The sequence below is a fragment of the Cuculus canorus genome, chromosome 9, assembly GCF_017976375.1.
Source record: "Cuculus canorus isolate bCucCan1 chromosome 9, bCucCan1.pri, whole genome shotgun sequence".
NCBI classification, from domain to species: Eukaryota; Metazoa; Chordata; class Aves; order Cuculiformes; family Cuculidae; genus Cuculus; species Cuculus canorus.
This window is the reverse complement of record NC_071409.1, coordinates 4679043-4706223: the sequence shown is the minus strand read 5'-3', so window position 1 is coordinate 4706223 and position 27181 is coordinate 4679043. Positions and strand designations below refer to the sequence as shown.

The window sequence follows — 27181 nt, the reverse complement described above, 5'->3', positions numbered from 1 at the left end:
TAATTCTACTTCCTTGCTGCAGAACTGTGTTACCTCTTTACTGTTTGGAAAGCTATAGAGACTGTTGAGCTTGAATGGTAAGCTAGAGTATTGCTATTGCTAGAGAAGGAGAGAGCAGAAATGAGAGCCTTTAGCAAGAATTTCCTATCCCAATGGACCCTTTCTGCTTCAAACATCCATTCAGAGAGGTACGGGACTAGAGGCAGTGCCAGGGTCACACTTCCCACATGTGCTCTTTGTGTCTCTTTGGTTCTGGAAGGACACACATGAGAAAGTTTTGTCCTTCAGATACCCACGAGAAAGAGTAATTTTGCCTCAGAACTTCTCTCATCGATATAGACAGAACAGCACTTTGGACCTAAATAACCCCACCAATACCAAAATGACAATCATATGCGAGACCACTAATGTGAACAAAAAAAAAGGCTTTTCAAAGAAGTTAAAATTCAGGTCTATCCTTAGCCCTAAGTAGCTGCAGAGAAAGCTGTCAAACTCCACCGAGGTACAAACCAGCCTAAGCTCAGGAATAGCTGTACTGGCACTCCAACTGCTCAGTTCCACCCCCAGTAAGCCCACGGGGAGCCCAGTTTGGATAGCTCTGTAGTCAGCATTGCTTTTTCCCAGGCCTAGCATCACTGAAATCACAGCTGAGAAGTTAGGATTTGCTGGGCATGGAGCCTGGTACTCTGCAGGAGATGGGCTGTGATAGGTTAGGAAGGTTCTGTCTCCAGCTGTCACTCCTCTTGGGTTACATGTAGCTGAATCAACACAGTTTAGCCTAAAGGTAAAGCTTAACTTTGTAAGGGGACCCTAAATCAACGGGGTAGCTCTGCCTAGATCTTCCCTTTAATGAGCTCCCTGAAGAAAGAACCAAGGTTTTTGAATTGCAAAAAGGAAGATTATACTGGAGTAACATCCAGAATACCTACTTTTAAGTAGAAAAATTTCATATTGATTATGCCAGAACAAAATGTAAAAAAGATTTTTTTATACAACTTTCCTCATGCCCAATGTGTCATGAAAGCTCGGAACTTTGGTTTTAGGCAACTGAGTGACCTCCCGGGTTGCAGGAAACTTTACCCAGTGCCTGACAGATCCCAGGAAGGTTTCTTCTATCCCATTTAAAGTCTGCAAATAGGATACCGAGGACATCATAGGCTAAAGTTTAAATTTATCATGTAAGCCTGAGATATTGCACATTTGGTTTGTTTTCATGTTTGATCCAGGAGAACATCACTGAACTTATACTGTTTTTATATTTCACTTGAACAGCTGAAGGTAGAAATAAAAACTAACCTAACTTTTCATAATGGTTGCTATAAACAAGGCTATAAAAGTCAAAGAAGTGTTACTCTGGAACTGAAATATTAATAATAGGAAATATTAATCTTAAAGAAAATAATTCTCTTTCTGTGCCCAAGACTCTTGCACATCATAGCTCTAAGAAAGACAAGAAGGAGGTGCAAGCATGCTACTTGCTACACAACCTCACAATGAGTGCCAGGGTGAGTGACAAAAAGACCAGGGCTGAAAGAGCCACTTGTCTCATAACCTAGAGGATTTTTAGATTCTTATAGAAACAGCAGAACAATTCCCAGTTTCAAGATCACAACTGAAAATTGTCATATACGAGAGGGTAAAACCTTCCTAGCAGTAGTAGATTCTCCTGTTAGCGCTAACAGAGTAAATTCCAATTCTTTTTGTATTTAATTTTTTTTGCTTTGCCCTTTCAATACACTCTTCCTGCTCCTCACCAGTTCCTAAGCTGCCCCACAGCCATGATGATTTTTGCCGTGAGCAAATCAGAATTGGTGTGGTAGGAAAAAGGAATGTTATTTCTTCTGGTTCATTTAGTTGGCTGTTGAGACTGGTTTCAAATTATTTGACTTTGATCAATGGATACTGGCTACTCTGCAGAATAAAATGGTTTAGTAAAGACAGAAAAAAAAAAGTCTTGTCCTTTCTGAAGGAAGAGGTTAAAGCTCATGTTCCTGTTCTGCCCCTGCTTCGCTGAAAACAGGAGGAGACAGTCTGAGCACATCGGAGCTAGAAATTCCTCATATTCACTTAACAAGGATTCTTCTAAATAGCTTACAACACCAAAACCACGACACGTTTTTACTGAGATAAATCACAGACAGTTGTAAAGCAGTTTCCTGAGGTTTTCAGAAGGTTTAGGTTGTTCTTACTGGCCCAAATATATTATCCGAAGTAGACTTAGTTAACAGTTTTCGTTCATCAAATGAAAGACTGGACCCCACCCCAAGGTGTTCATAACCTAAGAGTTGGATTTGCTTCTCGTATTATTTACGCTGAACAGCTCTGCCACGCATAAGGTGCCAGAATTCTGCAGATAACATATCGTAAATGAGCAGAGATCAAACTGGCAAACAAAGTAATAACCGAGAAAGTGACTCAACATTAAAAAGTGGGGAAGAAACACAATCTGTGTTAAAGCATTTTTCCCTAATTACACAGTTTGCTTCTCTTCATACTTTGTCTTAATTGAGAACAAGACATGAAATATAAATAGGAAATCAGCATGGAAAGGTAATGGAAATAACTCTACAAGAGCAGATAAGCAGAAAAAGAAACAGTGGCATAAAGACCAGACAAAAGAATGGAAAAAGTGGGACTATAAAGGCTAGAAACTAATATTTAATCAAAGGCCCACATAAGTATATCTCTGGGGTTTTGAATTTGGTTTTATTTAACTTTCACTTTTAAATCTGCTCTATAATAGGGTGAATTGATTAATGGAACTACTGGTGATAAACATCCAATGAGCAATATTTATAGTTTGCTTCAAGTCGAAGAATAATCAAAACAACTAAAACAAGTGAAGACAAAAGATAAAGATAACCATCTTTCACATTGAGTGGAACAATCTGTTCCACACTTCTTTAGATGATGGAAATACAAAGCCTGTTAATGTTGCATCTGTTTTACCCCTTGACTTAATTCATTATTAGCTCCGGATTTACTTCTGATTTTATACCATCAACCTTTTAGTAATTCATTTATCATACGATCATCAAGACAAGATTCTTTTTGCTCTGAATTCATAACTTGCTGCCCCCTATTTGCTATCATTTTACCTTGCCAACAAGCACCCACTGTCAGCTGCATGGCTATGTGTGAAGGGTGGATAGGCCAGTCATTGGTCACAAGGTATGGCTCGTACGTTGTTCCATCCATGTATAAAGTAACAATGGGAAACTCAACGTTGACAACATAGTAATGCCATTCCTTATCACAAATCTGAAAGACAGAATGCAAGAGGAAAACATTAATTAGCACTTATTGCCAGATGACTCATTTTTATACCCCGTATGTTTTTTAAATGAATAGTATTGTTTCCAAATTCCATTATTGCAATTTACACATCACTAGAAATAAAGAACGTGTAAAACATGTTGATAAATACTCGTGGTGGAATATATTTGATAAATAGAGGCATCTTAAAACACAATCTTTGAAAACAAGGCATGGATAAAACAGAAAAATCAGACAATTTGGTATTTGCCCTGTATTTTCACATTCATTAGTATACAATATTAGTTTCTTAACACCTATATCAACTTTTCAGAATAAAAAACTATGTAAGAAATGCATCCTTGGGATGTATTGGCATAGTTACTGGAGATCCCTACTAGCTTCAAATTAAGAAAATATATAGCCCTTGGTTATGTGACTGATGAGTTATTATCAATACTTCAATTCAATTGTCATTATTAACTTACTACATTAGTACTTTGAAAGTCCTGTGCAATGCATCAGGGCTTCCACAGTGCTACACAGACCTCTGTCGTGCTCTGCATGCACACACATACACAAGTAGCCCATGTGTCTGCCTGATCTGGGCAGGAAACCCAAATCTTCTCCCAAACCAATATTTTGGCCTTGAGCTTTTCCCCAAGTATTTAATAAAATGAGGGTCTATGTGGTTTCACTGATAGACATCAACTTTGAAAAGCAATGGCCGCAGTTATACTTTCAAGATGACAATATCAGTGTCAAATCTCATACAAATTTCTGAGCTGGACAAGCAGGGATTACTTCAAGATGCTCAAACTTGGTTTTAGTTCAGAAATGTAGAGTTAGCTGAATCAGTGCCTCCGAAGACAGAAATCCAGCATGGAAATACCAACGCCTCCCCAGTTCTTTTTCTCCTGTGTTGTATCTTTCAGACTGAAAAGTTCAAAGGAATAAATCACAGCAAATTGGCAGGATGGGTGGGCTGCTTTAAAAAATAAAACAATAGTTATAAACATGCTATTTTCTATCCTGTAGAGATACTTGTTTTGATTTATTAAGAAACAGAAGTGCTTGAATGCAGACTTGCTGCTTCATAAAGGCAAGCAGAAAAGCGATGTTTAAACACAATACTTTGTCCTTGGTCAGGTTAAGTGCTATCTGCTGCAATATCTGCCCTTTGAAAGCAAAAGCTAATGTTTTGTTCCAGAAGACATTTCAACAAGAACTTAATCACTTCAATTTAAAATGGATATGTTTATTACTGCAGACATCATAGCTCCACAGCAAGAGATAAATGCAGCGAGGGGCTGCTAGAGCCTTCCTTTTGTAAGCAGTAAGTAGACAGCACAAATGTTTTCTGAAGGTTAAATGAACTGAAACCAAAATTGAAAGTAAATAAATTGGAAGACTGAAAACTTCACTGAACAAACAGCAATCACTAAGAGTATTACCCAGCCCTCCCTTTCAAGGAAAACCAGCTTGCCAATTTTCCTGACCTGGTCATTAGAATGTGATGCATCATAGCCACGTGTCAGACCTTTTATATAAAACAAAATGAATGATGCGCCTGAGCTTGAAAGACCTTGCATGACTAAAACCACAGGCGTTGATCCTTTACCCTTCTCCGAGAACACCAGAGTATTTCTGGTTTGCACTCCCTGGATGCCACAAGTGCTATTAAAATGAGTGAGTGATCCTTCTCATATTTAAGCAAAGCAAGAGCATGTTAGTGTAGCAAACCCAAACATTTCTGGACATCATACAGACAAAGAGCATTATTATCTGTACCTCGTCTGATTAGTCTACTGGCTGGCTAATAGGGCAGTTACATTTTTCAAAGAAAATGCTTTCTGGAAACACAAGATTACATAAATTCCAGAATTCAAGGCTCCAGCTATTGGCCTCCAGCGCTTCCAAGAAAAATGCAGATGTCCAGCTGCAGATATCCACACTAGACCAAGTACTTACTAAACCTTGTTTCCTCTGATATCTTCTGGAACATAAGATAGGGCAAGCGTAGACAGCTTGGTGAAGCCCTCAAATCATCACGCACATAATTTTCCCTAAATTTCATCACATAAACACATCAAGTTTTATCTTAAAGGGAATTCAGGCATTTAAAAACTCAGCTTGTTGCTTCCTGAGATTTCCAAAGCAGACAAGTTGGTCAGGTGCTAAATTGTCATACGGTTTCAACACAGCTTAAGTACACAGACATATGTTTATTCCACTAAAAGATCTTCATATATCTGTACTGGGTCCCATTGTAAAAACAACATTCTGCAATGAAGCAATAAGATTATTTTAAAACTCTGGAATACATCCCAGTCACTCAGCAGCAGGTAGGATTTCATGTGTGCTCATTTAACAGGCCAAAAAATAATTAAATAAATAATTGTGGAGCGTAATTTGTTATGCTGTCATTTCAGACACCTTCTTCACCTACTTAACATAAGGAGCCAATTTTTTCCCTGCATGCCTTCCGCAGTGGCAATGGAATGCACGACGATCGCAGTGAAGCCATGAAAATGAAATTATAAAATATACTGGTTTGTGAAATAAAGAAATGTTAATAATCTCAAGTAAGAACTATATTTAAGAAGAAAAATCTGATTTATAAAGCTATCCTAATGAGATAAAGTTACAGATGAGTAAGCTTGGCTTTAAAAGATTGCTGGATGGCGAGGTTGGTCTACGCACTCTATCATGTCAGTCTGCCTCTAAAATGTATTAATCAAATCACAGTGAGTTAACCAGCTTGAAGTCTTAGTGATGATTACAAGCCATTGCGTTGCATATGCTTTTATGGAACAGATGAAAACAGACTCAACATAAATCCTATGAAGTAAGTTTCCCAGGACATCAAAGCTCTTTGTGTCTTCTGATGAAGAACGTCAGCAATTTTCTGTCTTATATTAGAATGCTTAGGAATGGACTGAAACAAAATTGCTGTGGTCTGAGAGGTAGTACATGTTGCTTAGAAACAGGCTTTCTTGGTTGGTAAAATATCTCTTCTTATGACTTTGTATGTAAGGGTTAGGCACGTACACGTGAGATCAAGCAGTTCACAGCTTTTTCTGTAGCCTCACTGGGGCGGGGGCACACTCATGCAAATCAGGTCATTCACCTGTTTGGCTGGATACACAAAAAGAACCTGTACTTGGAGAAGCGTCCCAGTGCCTCAGTTCAACACTGAAAAGCCACACATATTCACAGCCCTCTAACTCACCTCCTGAAAGGCCCTTCGGGAACGGTCACCAGACCACTGAGTTTGCCCACTTAACGAGCTCCGCACATCCCGTCAGTGCTACTCAGTGTCTACTGTAAGTCTGTCTCTTCAGGGCTAAGAAAGCAGATATTGCTCCAGTCTTTCTGGTTTGTGTGCCTTTGCTGAGGAAGCATTCCCAGAATACACTCAAACATCCACAAAAAAAAACAACCCAAAAACAAATCAGTAAGTAAAAAAAAAGGAGAAAAGGAAGGCAAGGAAAGCTCTCTACTTATGAACAGAACTATGCAGGGTCCCTATGAGACACAAACTCCTTTTTGTCTAAGGGATTTCAACTGTTATTTCCTACAGGTTATTTCGAAGAAAGCACCTTAATAAGCTTTAAAAACAAGAGCACATCACTCTTGCTGCCTTCTGTAGTGAATTAATGTGGTCTGAACCTCTCAACATCCCACCCTCAATCAGCATTCATTAGACCACATCTAAACCACCCCTGAATACAGAGGGGCATGGACCACCTAAATATAAAGAAATACTGTGATAAATTGGAGTGAATTCAATGGAAGGCCAACAAAATGACCACTGCTTGCCATGTGAGGAGAGGCTGAGGGGACTGGGCTCGTTTAGCCTGAAGTGGGGCAGCATTAGGGGGAGAGTATCAGCAGCCTCCCAGTGCCTGTGGTGTTACAAAGAGACAATGGATGAAAACCGAACCAAGAGAAGTTCAGCCTGCACATAAAGTAAACCTTCATTTCACCACGTGGACAGTCAAGCAGTAGAGCAGGCTGCCCAGCAATGTCTCCCCCATCCTTGGAGATTTTTCAGGACCTGTCTGGATAAAGCCCTGAGCGTCGTGGTCCAAGCTCGTAGCTGCCCCTTCTTTGAGGAGAAGGCCTCAGATTGCTTCCCAACTAAATTACAATTCCAATTCCATCAACAGAATTGTACTGGAGGTGACAGAAGAGGAACAGTATCTCTCTGATGTGGTGTTCTTCCTAAAGATAGGAGATGTTCAAATCCTCTTAGCCACAAGAATTACAATTGAGGTTTGCTATCTTAGAGGCGATTGCTGTAACCACCAGACTATGAGGTACAGCAGCGACACTACCACTGTCTTCCTCTGGACATACTTTTATAAGACCAACCCCTCTGAAGTTCTTGAAAGGTGCATAAGATACATCCATGCTCTGATGTGTGATGGCTTTCTTATATAGAGAACTCCTTCCATGACATATTTGGGGAGGGGACATTATTTCTACATGCATATTCCACTGCGTCTTGAAAAACTGTATGTCATTTGTCATTGACGCAGGCAACATGGATATCTATGAATCAGATCCTCTTAAAAGGATGATAAATGTATAAGGCTTTATGTTAAGTCTGAACTCCTTTCACATAAAACATTAGAAGATGTTCTATATTTACACCAGCTTTGATGAGAAGTAAAAGTCTTGAGAATAAAATCAATGCATTCATCTCAGAACCACTACTACTGGCTAATCCAGTAAACCGTAGAAAGTGCACATATTCTAGTGCAGAGGTGCTTGTAACTACATAACATGACTGTGGCCCCTCTTCCGAACTACCTTCATGCTTCTGGACAATAATACCCAGACGCAGGCAGAACAAATTCTGGCCAAGCAAGGCCTCTTTGAAAAACTTGCTGTCCCCTATCCCACTTCATCTACTCCACTCTTGCCTACCTAGTGCCGACTTCATGATACATCTCTTCTCTTCACCACTGATACTGATGGGAGTGGGAGGCTCACAAGAATAAGAACAGAACTCCTTTGCAAACCAGATTTTTAACATTCCCTTTTAGAAATAAACTACCCCAAATCCTAAATTCTCTGTGGAAAACAATCTTAAACTATTTGTTTTTCATCAGTCATGGTATTTCATTGTAAACATACTTCAGAGATAAAAAAGAAAACAGTAAATAAAAAAAAAACAATGAGGGAAAGGTACAAACTTGAACAATTCCATCGGGAAATACGACAATGCTTTCAGCATAACTGGAATGCTCTTTTCCATCTTCTCTTGCATTGTCATTTGACTGGTATCAGCAGAGCGGTAAACACTGTGAGTTAAGCTAAGTTTTATTTTCTGAAAGAATTTTCTATTTCAAGTATTTGCAAGCAGCACTAAAGAAATCCTCTAAGTGACTCCCTCATTCTTCTTTCCCTGTGATGCACAGCTCTTTCATCTCTCCTTCGGATACTTTTCTTTTCCAGTACCTCTATTACTTTTCGCCCTTTATACTAGTTTCAGCATTTTATCTTTTTACCTACAGCATTTCATTTATTATAGCACCTTAAATATTAATTGGTATTGAAGCAATAAATTTAATACTATTGGAGCTATTTTTTTTATTCTGGCCCTTTTCCTTTTCTGTTTTGTTTTTGTTAAAACACATCGCTAACAAACTTGTTCAGCTGACTGGGTCACATTCTTTCACTCTCTTGTAATATAGGCTTAATTCCAGGCTTATTAGGTGATTGCAACTGGAATAGTCGCACACGAGAATAAAATTATCCAGTATCTTCTGCAAAATAAAATTTCCTAAACTAGGTCATAATTTTAGCTGTGTGTGTGGGTGCTTAAGCCTAAAGGCCAAAAGAAACGCTAACCAGGCTTGTGCATCTCCTCAGAGAAACACTCCGTGTATTTGGGCTAAAGAAGAGACTGGCTATGGACAGCAATTTATGTGCTAAAAATGTGAAAATACAGTGGTTAGATAAGAAGAGTGAGATAGTCATTGCAAATAGCCAGGCTGGTGAGGCCAATCTGACCAATCCTTTCATTCCTGTCACAAACTAGAGATGTTTTAAATAATGCAAACACAAAGATTAACATTATGGAAGTGAATAAAAGATACACACAGATACCACAAAGGTGCTCAAATTTCCTCCTCTCTTTTCCTTTTTATGGAAAAATTCCAAGTATGATTACATTAAACATGAACACTGAGCGCATTAATTCACTTCTACAATTGAATTCTTATCAATAGAGGTGACTTAAATAGAAAAAAGAACGTGCACTGTTGTTTGTTCAACCTAACTTTACAGAATATAAATCATCCTGCCTGAACTGATGAGCATCTGCTGGAATGTCCTTCCAAGACGTGCTGGCCTTTACAGAACTGTAACTATTTATAAGACCAGGGAGTGCTTCAGTAGCAGTCTTTTCTTCATCTCAGTAGAGTTCTGTGTCCTCTCAATAATTCTACTTTCTGTTGATTGGTAGTATTTCAGTAAGTAAGACATTTCGGCCACTCTATAAGTAAGATTCTTTCGGCCATGACTATAGTGGAGAAGGCCATTACATTCATTTATAACAAAATGGGGTCATTAGTGAAGGAAGAACCACATTCACACAGGGATTGCAATACCCAAGCAGCTAGAATACTAATGCTTCCCTCTGCATGCAAGCAGGTCAGGAGCATGCCTGGGATTATAAATTGCTTATTTTCAGAAAGCAGCATAATAGAAAATTAGTCATGCTTAGTGTATCATCGTTTCTGTAAAAAAAAATGTCCTCTCCAATGGTTGTGCGTGTCCAGAAAAATGCAAAGTCTACAGTAGGTGAAGGCGGCACTGCTTCCACTAATAAAGAACTGCAGAGCATCTGTTCATTAAGAGGACGAATTGTTATCACATTTATTAATTAATAGTTAACATTATGAATCATTCATATGCCTTTATTATTTATTATTTATTATTTTTATTATTTTATTTCTCTTTGGATGTAAATTTACTATATTGATAAACCTGCAAGTTCTTCAGCAAACAAAACATTAACAACTCTTTTGTCTGCTCCAGTAACAGAGTATGTACAAGGCTTACTCAAACCTCTTATCCGTGGAATAGTTTCCTCACGTGTACAGATGTCTCAACAGAGCTGATGGAGCTCATCATTGTGAAAACTTTGCCAACGTGCGGAGACAACTCAGGCTCTGCATTTGTATCTCACTTCACTGAAGAGGATGAAAAATGCAGGGAATCTTCCTTTGATCTTATGCTCTAAAGGCGTTTTCATTATCCACTGTTAGAGCACCCAGGTCAAACCCTCTGCCCTACTCTGAAACCAGCCACTCGCTTTGTAAATCTGCTTCAAAGCATGTCACCCATTACCCTTAGTCAGAGTAGAGCTTGCAGATGATATCTGGATGGGGACAGAGATATTACTTTGAGTTTAAAAAATAACACATTTTTCCTACATCTCCCAAAATTATCCTTTCTGAATGAGCTATGTAAAAACTTACAAATTTTGGCATCGTTCTTGTCTGTTGGTGACACTGAAGAGACATTTAAATGGTTCCACTATAGTTTGAGATAATTTTTAAAAATATATTTTGATATATCAAAATGGTTTTATTATCTATTTTTCTACATTTTTTTAAAGCACTGAGGGAAAGAAGCAAACTGCATACAGGGAGCTCAAAGTCAACAGAATTAAAGTTCCTGAAGGAGTTTCATTACACCTTTAGTAGGGACCTATGGGACAGAGCCACCATCAGAAAGCAAGCCTGAAAAATATATTAATTTAGATAAAACTTGGCAGTGGATTTCAAGTGAAAGTGAAAGTTACATACATTTGCGATTTACAGAAGAAAAATGTTGTCTTTTAAAACATGCAAAATAGATTTTTTAGGAAAATACAATTTCTTAGGAGTTTTAGTCACTGCAGGCGTTATGCACAAGACTGATGAGCTTTGCACAAAGGCAATCCACAAAGTGATCATGGAACAAGCTTTCTCCTGTCCCAGTCTGGGCTTTGTAACTGCCATCTCTGATGAATGGGAGCTTTTAAGACGTTGTTGAATGAGCTTTTTATCTGTCACTTTAGAAACTCATTTACTATCTCAATTGTTTTCCTATTGTCTGTTCTCACCCACAGATTTCTACAAGTCAGGATGTTAAGTTTCAAACAAGAAAAGAATCTACCTTAGGGCATGGCTTTTGTTAGAACTCTGCTGCATCCTTTGGATTTCTTCTAATAAAATTTTGCCTTAAATTTCAATAGCTGAGCTACCTGTAAAAGCTGATAAAGTGACACAGGGAAATAAGTTACACAGGTGACTTTTTACCTCCTTTTCTCATTGTAAATAAGCACCTCATGATTTCTTTGTGGTTGTTTTTAATTATCCCATCACCACCAAATACAAAAGATAGACTTGCTAAAAATGTCCTCGTGTAGTCTGCAAGGAAGTAATTCCGTACGCAGATACTCAGTATACAGGATGTGCTCACTTCACTGGACAGCTGGGGACCTACTGCATCTCTGTTCTGTAATATGATGAACCAAAACACATTTCTGCTGTGAATATGCAAGCTTTGCAGCAAAAATTTGCTTTTGTGAGAATCAATAGATACGCACTTCAAGTTGGCTTTGTGCTACAGTATAACCTGCCAGAATATTCATTTTGGGCGAGAGCTGAAAACCAACAGAATCCAAGTGCAAACACAGGCTAATCAAATTCATCCAGCAGGATAAATTGTTATGCCTTTTAGTATTATTTATTCCACTTCAGTCTCCGTGCATTAGGACAGATATTTGCCACGTGTGCTGGCTTTATTTAATCAACGCAGTGCTGAAACTGGAAAAGGTTGAAAGGTGCGCAAATGGATCAGTATATTCTTGACCACTAAGTGGGACTGTGCAGACTGCAAATACGCTCCCAGTATCAACACAAACTTTTCAGAAAACTTTAAATAAAGCTCTAAAGTATTCATGTTATGTACTGGATTTTTTTTTTTAAATAATCTCTTTGGGTTTCTCTTTCTTCATTTATCCTTGAGCAGCTCCCTCCCATGACACGTTTTTTCCTGTCTGTAAAATCAATATGACTTGTCTCTGAAGTGGCAATAGACACAGTATGTATGTAGTAATTAAGGCAGGCTGAAAGAAAAATATACTGCATATGGGAAAAGAAGGGATCAATATACTCCCACCAGTTAAATTAATGAGTGACACACTGAAAAGCATCACAATTTACAAGCTCAGTGTTTTTTCTATAAGAATATTGCAGCAAACATAACCTCTGCATAAAACTTGTAGTCTGAACCTTTGCCTGCCCAGCTCTGCTCAAATTTGATCACAAAGCATCTCTGAGCAAATTCCTAAATTCTGACAGCTGGTGGCAGGCAGTGAAGGAAAAAAAACACCAAAACCTCAAAACAACCCAACCAGATTGTTTTGCTCTGGATGAGTGCTTTGATGCTTCTGAGACTGGAGCATCACCACTCTTCCAATTGTTAGCAGTTGTGGTTGTTACATAGAGTAATTTGTATTCCTTTTTGAGGAAGATTCTCCATCGCTACTATCTGTATCAGAACTTGGATTTCTCTAATACATATGCTGATGTTATGTCAGCGTCTTATATGCTGAGAGAATTCGAAAAATTAAGTAGAGATTTATCTATATGTGTTTAAAATTTATTTCTTTTAAAGCTAGCTTTCAAAGATCTCAAACCAGCATATCCCGTGATCCGTGCATTTTATTGCCATGTAATTCTGCAGTTGTAAAGGAATATCTATGGTCAGTCCTAGAGTAAAGAAAGCCAAGCATTGTGCAAATCAATCCATTCTTTCTGGAACCTCAACTAAGTATCAGAAGAACATTCGCCAGAGAAGGAGGCGAAAGCCTTCCCTGCTCTGTATGTAATTCTTTAACAACTTACTGCTTCTTCACAGGACTTTTGGTGAGGAAACTAGAAACCCAACTTCTATCCCCTGCCTCTGGCTGCAAGCACAGTAAGGAAGAGAAACCTCTCGGGGGTTATATTAAGGTGGGCAAGAGCCACAGGAGTCTCATTCTCAGGGCTCTCCTGACAGTGGAGTAAGTTTGAGCTTCTAAATGAGGAACCAGCTCTGCGGCGAAGGACAGACAGCATGAAATCCTAACCACGGCCCTACCACTCTCTCCAGGTGTCACTACCCTGGCACCTTCTTTGGGAAGCTAAGTAAAGCAGGAGACATTTTCCATGACTGTATTTTGAAACAGAGGAACTGGAGGTGAAGGACTGGGAGGCACTTCTTTGCCCTTTTAAACACACTCATTGAAAAGATAATGCAGTTTAATGCTGATAGTTTTACAATTACATTTTGCATAGCTTATAAATCAAGTACTTCAATAGAAACTATTCAATACAATGTACTGAGTATGAAATGAATGGATTTTCTCATGTACCTTGCTCAACTAAATGCTATATGCAAATCACAGAATCACAGAATCACCAGGTTGGAAAGGACCCATTGGATCATCGAGTCCAACTATTCCTAACACTCCCTAAACCATGTCCCTCAGCACTTCATCCACCCGTTCCTTAAACACCTCCCGGGAAGGCGACTCGACCCCCTCCCTGGGCAGCCTGTATACAAATAAGTATACATCTAATACCAGTCCTTCCAAACCGATATTGTCAACTGTTTACTCGCTGTCTAGTCCATGTTTTTAGTTCTGCTGAATGTTTATCCAATTTAGACAATTACTTTGACTTAACAAAACAAATTTTCACAGACTCTTTAGGAAACAACCCTAAGATTTGTTTGGTATTCTTAGGAAAATAGAGGCAGGATATGGCATTAGAATGCCTTGTGTTCTGATGTATTATTACACGCTACGGTTTATCTAACTTGTCAAACACTGAAGAGCGGATATCCATTAAAAAATCAGAAATTTTGGTGAAGGAAGTACCACTTTTTAATAGTTTTTTACTCTCCTGAGACAGCCCAAGAATGCCAATTGGTCCACAACTAATTCCTGAAAACACATTTATCCAGCATGCTCGCCAATTACACTTCTTTACAGGTAGGGATGATCCATTAGGAGATACCTTGTTGCATTCTAACAGAAATGCCTATTTACCTTGCAGTGATGGATAAAACCAATTCTTCCTCTTTCTCCTCAGCCCTTTCCCCTCCACGTACACTCGAATGCAGAAGGAAGAGTAAGCATCTACAAAAGGTGAGTCTGCATTTAGTATCAGACTTACAGATGTAAGATATTCAGATCCTTGATTTTCCCGAGATAAAAACCTGAATCTTGCAGAGCTCTGCAGTGTATTCTATTTTGAAGTTGGTTGACACAGTAAATGTCTTTTATCTCAAAGCAGAGGGTGAACAAAGACATTGCAGTCACCCTGTGGCAACTGGGGCAAATGTTTTATTACTGTGATTTAGTTTTAATCTGATTTGTGTATCATCCTCAGCTTAAAAGAGCTAAGTATACAGATCTGACTCTGAGTCTCCCAAGATTTATTATCTGTTTTTGTTTAAACTACCTGCCCCATATGCTAGAGAGGATGTTAATTGTAGCATTGACCTCTTTCCTAGACAGATTCTCTTCGTCTCCCTTGTGCTGCTGGCTATCTGCCAAGTAGAGAAGACCGCCGTCTTTCACTGCAGTGTTCTGTGCCCTGTTTTGTATTCACAATATCCCCTCCACTACTCCAACTTTATTCCAACCACATATGACATTTGAGTCATCTGCAAAGCAATCTTCAGAGTATAAAAACTGAAAGGAATTTGAAAATCTAATGGTAAATCTCTATTCATTAACAGGAGGAAAAGAAGGGAGGGGGAAATATAATCAAAGACGCTCCTTAGCCCCTCATTTTGCAGCTCCCTGATACGATCGTGCGCGAGATTACTGCTGGCCCTTTTCCATGAGAAAATATGCTACTTTGAAATATATCTGGCTCTTCACCTGGGCAGATCCTTTTCCTGTCTTACTCTTAGATGAGACTAGACTACTCTGTACCATATCTAAAGACTTGGACATTACTGTAAGATTGAGAGTTGAGTGCGTGGGAAGGATGTATAGAATACTCAATTCCATAATTACATACTTTCTACCTTTTAGTTGTATATGTATGTATGTATAATATATACAAGTTTGTGTATGCATGCCTACACACACTTTGTTTTTCATTATTACAACAGTTCTGCAGAACAATTATGGATTTTCAGTGTTTTAAGTTCAAAAAGGCAGCATTGTTTTCAAAATGTAAATATTGTATAATCGCCAAAATGAATAAACCCCAAACAGCTCATATCAATGTGAATATTTTCTTAGACCAATTTGTAGTATTCTACCAACTGTGAGTCTCTTATTCACAGCTTGTATGAGAAGAAATAAATTTAGAAACTGATAAAAAAGGAGAAATTATGGGAGCATCCAAAAACATATAAAAAGTTTTCAGAAACTAAATATTTAATAACTGAGTTGGACTGAAATTCAAAATAAACTACTGTAGGGAAACATAGCTAACAGAAAACTGATAACTGTTAATGATACTATTAATTAAAACTATTATTGATATTCCTTCAGCTACCTAATAACAAAGTCTTGGTAGTTAATATAAGGTAAAATACTTTGTACAAACTATAAAGAGTCCAGCTGAGGTTTTATGATCCTGATATCACAGAAGTTCCATAAATCTCAAAAGAACTACTCAGAATTTGTCAACAGATCACAAGCTCCCCGATTCTTTTAAAATGCTGTGTCCTTACTAAACCAATACATTTTTTCTTTAAGAATGCTCAGATGAATATTTTTGAATTGCACATTCTTTCACCATCAGAGTGGCAGCAAAGTAGAAGGTGAGCAAACAATACATGTGTAGTGGTGTTTATCAGAAGTAGATAAACTCTGTATTGCCTGCACCTCGAGAAGGCCACTTCTGCTTAGCCCTTCTCACTCAACCAACCATAACCATTTATGACCAATTACAGGCTTCCCAATCGCTTTGAATGAGTGACGATACTCTTGACCCATACACTTCTATAGCTCCTTCTCCCTTGTCTTTATGGATTATAAAATTAAATACACAGGCCAAGCCACCTGGGGCTAAATTTAGTGTCTTGAGCCAGGCTGAGGTGAGCCCAACATGATCTCACCTCTTGAAAATAAGCAAATAGTATCATTAAAAAAAAAAAAAAAACAAAACATTTTCCATCTGGTTACATTCCTTATACCATAACAAAAGTTAAACGTCAGAGTTAATGCAGTTGTACACAGTATTAAACCATTATAAATTTTGCAATCACAATTCAGCAAAAGGGAAACAATAAAGCCCTGCCTTACCTAAGTATACCACGTGCACTCCTAACAACAAGCTTTCTCAGCTTCTCACTCTAATATAATGCTTATCACAATTTTTCAAACTAGATATGTCATGCCAAAACACTGCTTAAGTGTGGCACTCCAGTGTTTGTAGGATTACAACTGGGAACATCCACATAATGCTTTCAGGTTAGAGAAGGCTAAGAGGTCTATTCATTAATGGACGGGAACTCTGTACAAATCTAAATATAAACTAATAGTATGGGACCGCATAACATTTCCCCTGCAATTCCTGTTTGAAAATACACCAAATATGCAGGTACAAAGTTCTAGCAAACATCTAACAACTATTTTGTATATTTCAGAAGAAAACATATTAATGGATGCCACTAAACCTAGGAGAACTTGGACCCATATGAAATACTGCGTATTATAAAGGTCATTCCTAAGGCTCATAAACCCCAAATAAATTATTGAACAAACCCTTACCAAATTTTAGACCTCACTCACATTATTTGCAGTTAGCTAATTTGTGCTAAGGCAGTAACAAAAATTACAAATGCACATACAGGAGCCATCAAACTCATTGCTACCCTATATGTCCACGCCATGCAATGACCACCTTCTTCACATTAGCGAGTAATACAAGCTACGGTCTAAGATTAATTTTAACAAGTGCTTAAATAACGCTAAAATAAGAATGAGGAATGCTAATCTCATGTTGTTTTCAAACAAGACATCGGCTCCTGGTTTACCTCATTTTAATTATTCAGAAAAGCTTTCAGTACACTTGAAAAATTATTATTGGCCCAAGAAGAATTTACTCTTTGTAAAACGATATTTGGCCAGTCGAGGCTCCTCCTATTACCCAAACCAGAAGATGATCTAGAAAAGCAATCTATATATTTTTTTAAAGCAAAGATTAGCATTTGATCGGTTCCTGTACATATAATATAGATGAAAATAATTAATCCGAGTTCTCCTAATGTGTGGAACTTGAATTACGCTCTTTGCCAGTTTGATTCAAAAGATCACCCTACCCATTTGTACCTTTCTAGGAGACATGCTTAAAGCAGCTTTCTGTTGGCCACATTCACTGTTTCCCAAATGTTTCCCACGTTGAAGGGAACAAACGCTGATGGTCTTTGTGAGGTGCTCTGAGATCTATCAGTTAATGTGACGGTTACTGCTATTTATTTGCAGACCACATGAACATTCCACAAATTAATTACCTGAACACATGAAAGAATAAATGTATTAAGGATCATGCAAAGAACTTTGCTTTGGAAATGCAGCACAACCACTGCCAGCATGGATTTGCCCTTTGCAATCTACTGCTGAAGGGAACAGGGAAAGAAAGGGAAGAGGCACGCATCATAGCTCCCACCATGAAACGCTGCAGCTTGTCAGGCTCAATAAAATATTTCCTTGGTCCTGTTAGGGTGGGAAATGGCTTCTTTCTAAACGGTAAGAATGATCAATATTCTGAGATGAATGCACTTTCTACCTAATAATGAAACATGGTAACATTTTTTTAAATTGAGCTGAATCAACCCTTATCTAGCTGAATGCGAGGAATAAAAAGAATAACCAAAATCTTAGCCAGAATAAACAATACACGCTTAATTTTTTGCCTCCAACTTTGAAGAGCTTATATCATTATTTTATTTATTTACATGCCAGAAATTGATCTACGCAAAGATTGTCAGCAAAGATTTTCTGTTAAACATCTCATTAAATTACAGCAACTACTATAAATGTTATATATCTAAATGTCTATAAACATGATCAAAGATTAAAAAATGCAAAGACTTAGGGCAATAAGTCTTTCAGAATTATTCACAAGCCAAACACATTATTTCCAGTTAAAAAATAAGAATAACAGTAAGAAAAGAAATAAAAACCACAGGATCCTTTGACCTCCTACCTAACTGAAATAGCCCAGATACCTCATTTGTGTCACAGGCTGAGACCAGAAATCTCATCGACATTCTGTCATAGAAGTTTTCAATTAAATTATTGAATTGTGACTATTAGTGATTTTTACAAAGCATGAAATGTTTTTATTTCCAAAAGGTGGAATTGTGTTCATGACTACAACAATGCAAGTGACCAAACAGATTAGGAATAATGTTTTCATACACTGACGCTGAAAGTGTGTTAGTCTTACATTCTTCCGCTATTAGTGTCTTCTCTAAAGTTGATGCATAACCACAATGGCAAAGAAGTGTGGGCTTCTGAGGAAACTGTCTTCAAAGATAGTTGGAATGAGCTTCTGCTCTGTGAGTTTATTCCAACCTCCAGAAAGGATATGTAACATTCTACTTTACTTCACTCGTGAGGCCTCATAGTTCATCTCTGAATGTTATCTGGAATTCAAACCACTTTCTCTGATCTCTGCGATCTGCCTTCTGCTCAGATTATGCATGCAGGGGATGTGCCTGTTTGATATTTCCATTAAGAGATTTGCAATGAATTTATTTTTTGCTCTCTGAAGGGCTCAGTAATATGTATGGTCTGCAAACGGAGTTCTGCTCATAAATAAAATGAAATATGCATTTAACTAAAGTCCTGAAACATGCATTACTTGCTGGAAAACCTAGGAAACACTTTTCAGTGCTTAAATAATACTTAATAAAAAAAAAAGTACTATAAGTGTTAATACAAAACAAGCCCTCCTATCCTTTGCAATTTCTTTCCAAATATTACTATACTGATTTTTTTTCCTGTTTGCTTTCTAAAAACCTGACTGAATTACTAATCCTGAAATGTTCAAGGTTACATCGAAGTCTTGACTTCCTGCTGCTCCAAGGACTGTGATTTCAGGCAGCTGAGAAGCCTGGCCGTACTCCTGAAGGCTCTTCAATAACAGTAATTTTTCCTCTTTGAGCATAAGGAGGTTGCTCTGAGGAGGAGGAGGAGGTTGTCACTGTTCAAAGCAGGATGATATATCCTTCCCCTGCTGCTGGTGTCTGAACAAACAATGCTTGTTTCAGTCAGTTATTTAGACATGTTATGAAGGTGCAGAGGGTGCAATTAATGCAAACCAGACTCCAGGGACAAAGCACACGGGCTAGTCATGGCCTGCTTGCTTTTGAGAGGAAACGCTTAGGCTTAGCTCCGAAAACTGGATTCTGAAGAGACCTGCTTTCCAAAGAGACCTCCTCCCTCTCACACATTCCCACCTACACGCATTACTCACTTTCTTCGACCAAGGCACTACGCTGCTCTCAGCTATTCAAATCTCACAGGAAGCGCTATGTGCCATTTTTCATCCATGAAATTAATATCCAGTCTCGGTACCTCAGTTCTCACCTGCCACCTGGAAAAATACTAGGATTCCTGGGCTGGGAAGCCTGCACACAAAAGAAAGCCCACCAGAATATTCTCCCGAGCGTGTGACCTCTCTGTGGCTGACAATGGTACTGTTGGCTCTTTGAAGGCTTTCCATCACCTGGCAAATCCCTTTCAAAGGCTTCCTATCTCTGAAGGAAGCATTGACACTGCTTGCAAAGGTTGCTTTAAACATACTCAGCAAAGGAAGACAGAGCTGACATAGGCATTAAACACCCTTTCACGATTTCCACATTTTGGGAAAGGTGATTTACTTGAAAGATATTTGCAGTGTTGAAGGTGCACAGTGCAAATCAGAGATAAAAGAATACCTGCTCTAACGCAACTCTCACATTACGTTAAGATCTCTCCAGAGAATCACTTAGTGTTATTCGTATGGGAGCCCACTACTATAATTTTGAATATTACCGTAGTCTGAAAGAGAAGTAGCTATAACTGCAGAAAGATACATAAGAAATAGATGCTCCTTCCCCAGACAGATTAGTGTTGTATTTACTTCAGTTCCAGCAGGTAATTAGGACATAACGCAGAGAAAAGCAAATGCTATGCTGTTTTTATTGCAGATAAAAGGTGGCAATAAGCCATATTTGTCTACCTTAATAATTTCTGTAAAGGGAAGAATGGCTGTATATCCATACTTCTGTATTTATACTCAAAGATAAGTCAGGAAATTATATAACCCAAATATTATGCATAGTCCCTTTACTGCAATGGTAACCGCTGGGCCTCTAATTAGATAGCTGGCATTCTGCACAGACTGATTACATGTTATATACCATACAGAGGTAATTAGTTACCAGCTATGTTTGTGACTTTAACAGAGAATGCTGTTATTTAGTCAGTTTAAAGCTTGCTTTCAGCACCAACCGCACTCCTGTTCTTACTGTTTTTATGAGAGGAAACAAGTCAGCACTGAGGGTCTGCATCTCCGAAGAGTTCCGAGTCGATGTTAGGGACACGAAACAAACAGGCCGTGGGAAGAAACTTGAATTATCGGTGTTGCACAAACCCTAAAAGTTTTATGGATATCATTAAAGTAATTATCTAAAAGTTCAAACGTCCATTCACAGTTGGGCTGGCTGGAATTCTCCCGCGAAGCACTGTTCTGGTGCTGGGGAAACGGCTGCTGGATTACAGACAGCTTCCTAAAATATGACAACTGCTCCTAGAAATGGGACAAATAGTTCTTAAAAAAAAAAAAAAGGAAAACAATACTGAAAAATACATTGAATATTCTCCTTCTTCCTGTCCATGGTCATCCTTTTCCTCCCTTCTCTCTTCACCTCACCCCCTACAACTTCCAGTAGTTCTTTCATTGTTATGTTTTCCTAGCAAGAAGTGAGGCTCTATCTGTATTTCTCCCTTGTACTATTCAGATATTCCGTTGCTTCATTGCTACTTTTCTCCCTTCCAATATTCTCAGTCAGACCCAGGGGTGAGCTTTATGCTTTTAAAAAGGGATTGCTGCTCATCAAGAGGATTAGATTGAATTTGTATTGCTTCTTTTGTAATATACTCATCAATTCATCATCAACATCCCCATTTTCGTGTTGCTGTTACATTCCATTCAGGGACTGGAAATCACTTGTACCCTATTGAAATACAACATGATGAACTCTAACAATTAATTTATAAAGCAGACTAGGCACGCATAGGGATGAGAAAGAAAAAAGACTATAAGCGGTCATGGAACAATAAGCATTCTTCAGGTTACATATTAAAAATTAATTATGACCATACAGAGCTAAACCAAATCGATAGTAAAAGTAGCTCTGGCCAACAATCTTCCTGTGTGCCATAAAATGAGCATACACCTTATATACTAAAATGCCCCCCAAATTCTGCATTAGCCTATCCATTGCTATCAAGACCATACATCCCATAAATCATTCTAAGTATAAGGCAAGTCCAAAAGATAAATGGAAACACACAAGGTCCAATTCCAATTTTAAATACAGAACTTCTGTCATTCCCTATATATTACCACTACTGGGAATTTTGCATGCATGAGAGACATATGCAGTTGTATGGTCTTTTCCTTCTAAACCATGAAACTGAGATTGGAATTGGGTTTATACAACATGACATATACATAAATTACACTTGGCAACAGAAGAATATTTGAAATATTAATGAATGATAGCCATCTATCTTTACAGCACTAGCTCAGAATTTACTTTAGTTGCCCAAGGCTGGTGGCTGCTCTGCTTCGTTTGTTATTAATATCCACTGCAGCACCACCAAGCCCGAGCCTCTTCATACCACTGCATAGGAAATATGTGGACTCGTGTACTTTCTGAGACCTAACTTTCACACTGTGAACATAAAATAGGTGAGACAGCTGAGTTTTTCAATACGTTTGTACAGAAAACTTTGTGGAAATTAAGTTCACGGAAATTGCCTCCCTCTTCCTTTTTATTCAGGTAAGTAGCAGACCTATAAACATTAACGGGTGGTGGATGAAGGCATTGCTATAACAATAGACTGCCTTTTTGAAAAAAATAATAAATTTCAGTTTAGCCTTTTAGGAAAAAATCACTTGAAATCCCACGAATATATGCAAAATGCATACTTTGATACATAACCCTGTATCTCTCATCTGTCTGTACCTGGAGGCAGGTATCTGTATCTCCTTTGGAGATCTCCTTTTCTCTAATATTTACTCTTGAAGTACGACAAAGCACCTTCTGGATCACAAGCTTGATGTATTATTTTTTTCATTTAACACTTTTTATCCTCTCACTTTTTAGCTCTACAAGAAAAGGTTCTGAAGGTCCTGAAAGGGCATGTATATCAAGGGTTCCCTGATGATGGCTAAACACAGCCGAAGGGTGGATATACTCAGTGTATACACAGGATATACTCAGTGTGAGAAACCACATGCACACCCGATCTGTCCTACCAAAATCACAGCTGAAAGCACAGCTAATTTATTATCAGAGAAAAGACAATTCCCTGGGGCAGCCAACTATCAAAGTGAATTTACAAGAGCATCAAAGAGCGTGGGGCTCTGTGCTCTCCTCAAGTGCACAGCAAGCATGCACCCACCCATCCCTCGGTACACAGGGACTGTTAATCTTTAGTTAGCATTCCTGTTGCTGACTGGATTAAGAGGACAGCATTACTGGCTGTGCAAATTAATAATATCCCCAAAGAGGTGCTTTCCAACCTGGTGATTCCATGATTCTGTGAAATGTAGAGTATGGCATATTGAAAAAAATTACAGAAAAGAAACATTTGCATTTCTTCTGGCTGCTAAAAAAGACTTATTTGTATTCTGATTTTCAGATTATGGGCACGAGATTAAGACATCATTAATGGATGAAGTCACGCAGGTTTCATACTCCATTACTCTAGACAAAATCTTTGTTCCCACTGCATACAAACACATAATCCAACGCAGTACAGCTTTCATTTAGTTTCCTGAGCTGAGAATTAAAATAACCAGCTGTACTGAAATTTGGAAATTATAACACAATGAATAGTTTTTGAATTTTCAATGACCTATTCTATTTCAAAATAAATCTGTGAAAAATACCCACGAGCCTTCAGCACCGATACAGATCCTCTGCAGTTGGCTACGCAGCACACATCTATCCTATTAAACTACTCTCATTTTAAAATCAATAGTTATTGTAAGATGCCCTTAAGCTGTAAGTACCTGAATATTTTTGCTATTAGCAGAAGTATCATGAAATTGGAAACTGAAAGGCAGGATTTTCGAAGGCATGAAATTCAAGGAAGATGGTTTTCATGGGAGTCGTATGGATAGTAGTCAGAGATGCACATGCTTTTCCATACTAAAGCTTATAAGTGGCACTTTCACAACTTGGAACTCAGACGTTTCTAGTAGAACCTGATATATTTAGTGAGCAAATTTCAGGAAATATTGAATTACTGATCTTTTCTTTCAAATTTTAAAGCAAATGTTACTTGGTATAAAGCAAACAAAATGTAGGCATTAAAGCAGGAATAACATACTGAAGTCTACATTATCTTAAAGGGTAAAACTTTTTTTGGTGGATTACTGTAGATACTTTAGTCCATGTGTACATCAATAACGGATTCTTTGGCTTGACGTATTGCACACGGCTTTCAAATGCTGTTCAAGGTCACAAGGAAACACGCACCTACTTCAACCTGTGGAACCTTGAAACTTTTTCAATATTTCTGACAAAAAGGTTCAAGACCACATAAGAAATCAGAGGATCACTTAATCACCTCCTGAGCCTTTATGAAAAGCAGGAAGGTGAATAAGTAATCAGGCTTTATTTTTTCCTGAAAATTTCCAAGGCAAGCAATTAAAGGCTTTGTGGAAAACCCTCTCTTGAAAGACTCTACCAGCCTAAATGTGTTTCCATAAGTCCAAGCCATTGCTGTGTGTAACACAAAAGTGAAAGGTGGGCAAGAAAGGCACTGTTGTGTTTTAATTAACTGATGATTAACATAGGTGCAGATTTACTTTTGGGCTGACTTTTCATGTCTAAGTTCCTAAACAAAACCAATTGATTAACATGCATGAAAATTGCAACTTCAAATTACAGTAGCACTTACACGTAAGGATGTGGATTGTTTAACAAAAACCACGGTAACTGCTTAAATACTTAGAAGATAACTCCACAGGTAAACGGTACGGCAGCTCAGCGCTGTGTATTTCTGAAGTCAAACCACAATTAGTCCACTTGAACTAGAAAGTGGCTGTCAAAGAAAGGAAGAACAGTACTGCAAGGAAACCAGGTATGACATTCACTCTTGTAGTAGTCCTCTGAAGGAAACAGGATGTTTCCCATTACTTCTGCAAGCAAAGTAGTAGAGTCTCCTATTGCATATGCACTAAAGTTAGATTAATAAAATCATTTTCTGTTTGAATTGTAATACACTTAGCTGTGATTCCAATTCTTCTACTTTAGCTGAGCAGTGGGCAATAAGTTACTGTAAGAATCCTCATTCGACCAGCCACGTTCAGTTAAACATTCAGAACACAGAAAATGAAAGTTGAATGTGAAAGCAGGGTCTCTTGTGCTGGCCACGGAGCATTACAGCAAACCCTGACTTGGAAATGCATCCAAATCCAGTGATGTCAGCAGGGACATCTCAGTGAGAGAAAGCTCTTATGCAAAGAACAAAAATGCCATGCAGGCTGTGCATCCAATTACAAGAACAACAGTAAATTGCTCTGAACAAATTTGAGTCCACAGGTTAATTGAAGTAAACAAATTGAAAGGGGAAAAGCTGAATTCGTAATAAAACAATAACTGTAAAAATTTAAAATAACTTAGCAAGACCCTGAACTCTGACTGCTTAAAAAAATGCAGTCAAATTCTTCAGTGTCTTCAATACCATTAATTGTCCATTTGGAAGAATACCAGCTCAGGGCTTGGAAAGTCTGTGCTCATCAGCCTGAAGCTTATAATCTGTTTTTGAGCAGGCGTGAGTAAAAGAGGGATAGGAACTTAACTGGCTGTTGTGAGGATACTTTAAAACATGAAAGCTATGCTACAATACGATAGTAGAATTTGGTGCAATACATATCTCAGTGTGATGTTTCTGGAAATTTAGCCACTGAGGTAGCATTTTTATGACTTACGCAAATACTAAAAAAAAAAAAATAATACTAGTAAAAATAGTACATCTATCAATAACATTAGAGCACGTCAGTAATTTTCCTGAAATTATGATTCAATACAGTTGCAATTTTTAATATCAAATTTGCACTTGGAAACATACAGTTTCACTGGAAAACAATTTCTGCTAATGGAAAATTAAAGTGAGGATCTTGCTTTTGCCTGCCTAGGAAGCTTCTGTAGGGTTCATTTCCTGCTTACAAAGAATATGCTACTCTCAAATAAAAAATGCTTTTAAGAGATGAAATTATTCATACGGATTTCCATTTTCTAGCTAGCACCACTAAGAATACTGCTAAACTATAAATGGAGTCACAATAATTTGGAACATAATCCGAGCTGAGATGCTGGTTAATGTTGAATTTTGATGTAATTCCAGCTCTGCCATAGCTCATGGATCCAGCACATTTTGAAGAGTTCACTTCCAATTGGTGGCATTGAATTAATAAACTGCACAGCTACGCTGACCTTCTAGAAGGTCTCTAGAAGCTGCTGATGTTCCCTTTAGGCTTACAGAGATAAAAGTAGAGAAAGCAAAGGTTTAGATTCTCAGCCGGTGCAACAGCAGTTGCATTGAGAACAATGGGGCAGATTTACACCAGTGGAGGCACTGACTTATAAACTTGGCAGATGCTTAATGCAGCTCTCAGGAATTTTTTTACTTTCTGCAGCAAATAAGCCCATTAATATCACAACAAGTCGATATGGCCAATACATACGAACTCTCCTGAACGTCTCGCGAATACAAAAAGCGTTTCCCAAATCTGTATCTTAAGACAGTCAATATCTTAAAAACATAGAGTTCAGAATCGTGTAGATCATAAACACTTGGGTTACGTACCACAGTCATTCCTAATACATCCCAAGAGTTCTGTAAAGAAGAAAATCGGTTTTGGTGATCTAAGGAGGTGGTAAAGTGAGAACTGACAAATCCATACTAAAGCTAAATGTCTCCTGCATTTGGAGGTGTGGAGCGGTTGATATGGTCGCTTTCACAGGACAAGTTACTGAGATAACCTTCATTAAACCATTAGCAATGATAATAATATAGTTTTAAAATATTAGGCGTTGATTAGGGATTCACCAATAAGAAGGCTGGAAGGAATTTTAAGAGGACATATAAAGCATATCTCTCCCTGCCAAGGTTGCACCAAGTACATCCACTGCAATCTGAATAATAAAGAAAAGAAAATAAAATTTAATAGGCAAAATATAAAAGGGAAAGATCAGTAGATCAAGGTCTAGTGCCATTTTAATGCCCATTTCAGTAGCAAAGAACTTGATTTCTGTAAGCTTCAGTTTCCCAGCCTAATAACAAGTTGGATTTATGGACAACAATACAATAGGAAGATTTTCATTCCATTTGCTAAGCATGGTAGACCGAGTTCGCTGGAATCTGACCATAATGTGATCACTTTATTTCATTTGCCAGAGTTTCACATTATTAATATTGTGGTCTTCTCAAAGCAAGCACCTGTTCTCGAGCTGTGTAAATGACTCCCTCTCACCATTAATTCTGCTTTGGATACTGGCCAGAACAGTTTTCCCTGTAAGACTGTGCTATTTCCTAATCTCTCCCAACCTCTATTCCACAGGAACAGACTGCATTAACCTTAGCGAAATGCACACCCTGAGGTGTCTCTCACGC

At 38.1% G+C, this 27181-nt stretch overlaps 1 protein-coding gene across 4 annotated transcripts in view; it reads right to left on the bottom strand.

Moving 5' to 3' along the window:
* The window catches only part of CLSTN2 (calsyntenin 2), a 558864-nt gene that overhangs the window by 30323 nt on the left and 501360 nt on the right, over window positions 1–27181 (bottom strand). For all 4 annotated transcript variants that reach the window (XM_054073857.1, XM_054073858.1, XM_054073859.1 and 1 more), the window contains one exon: window positions 3099–3261. In XM_054073857.1, the coding sequence (XP_053929832.1) occupies window positions 3099–3261 (163 nt within the window). The remainder of the gene's footprint in view (window positions 1–3098; window positions 3262–27181) is intronic.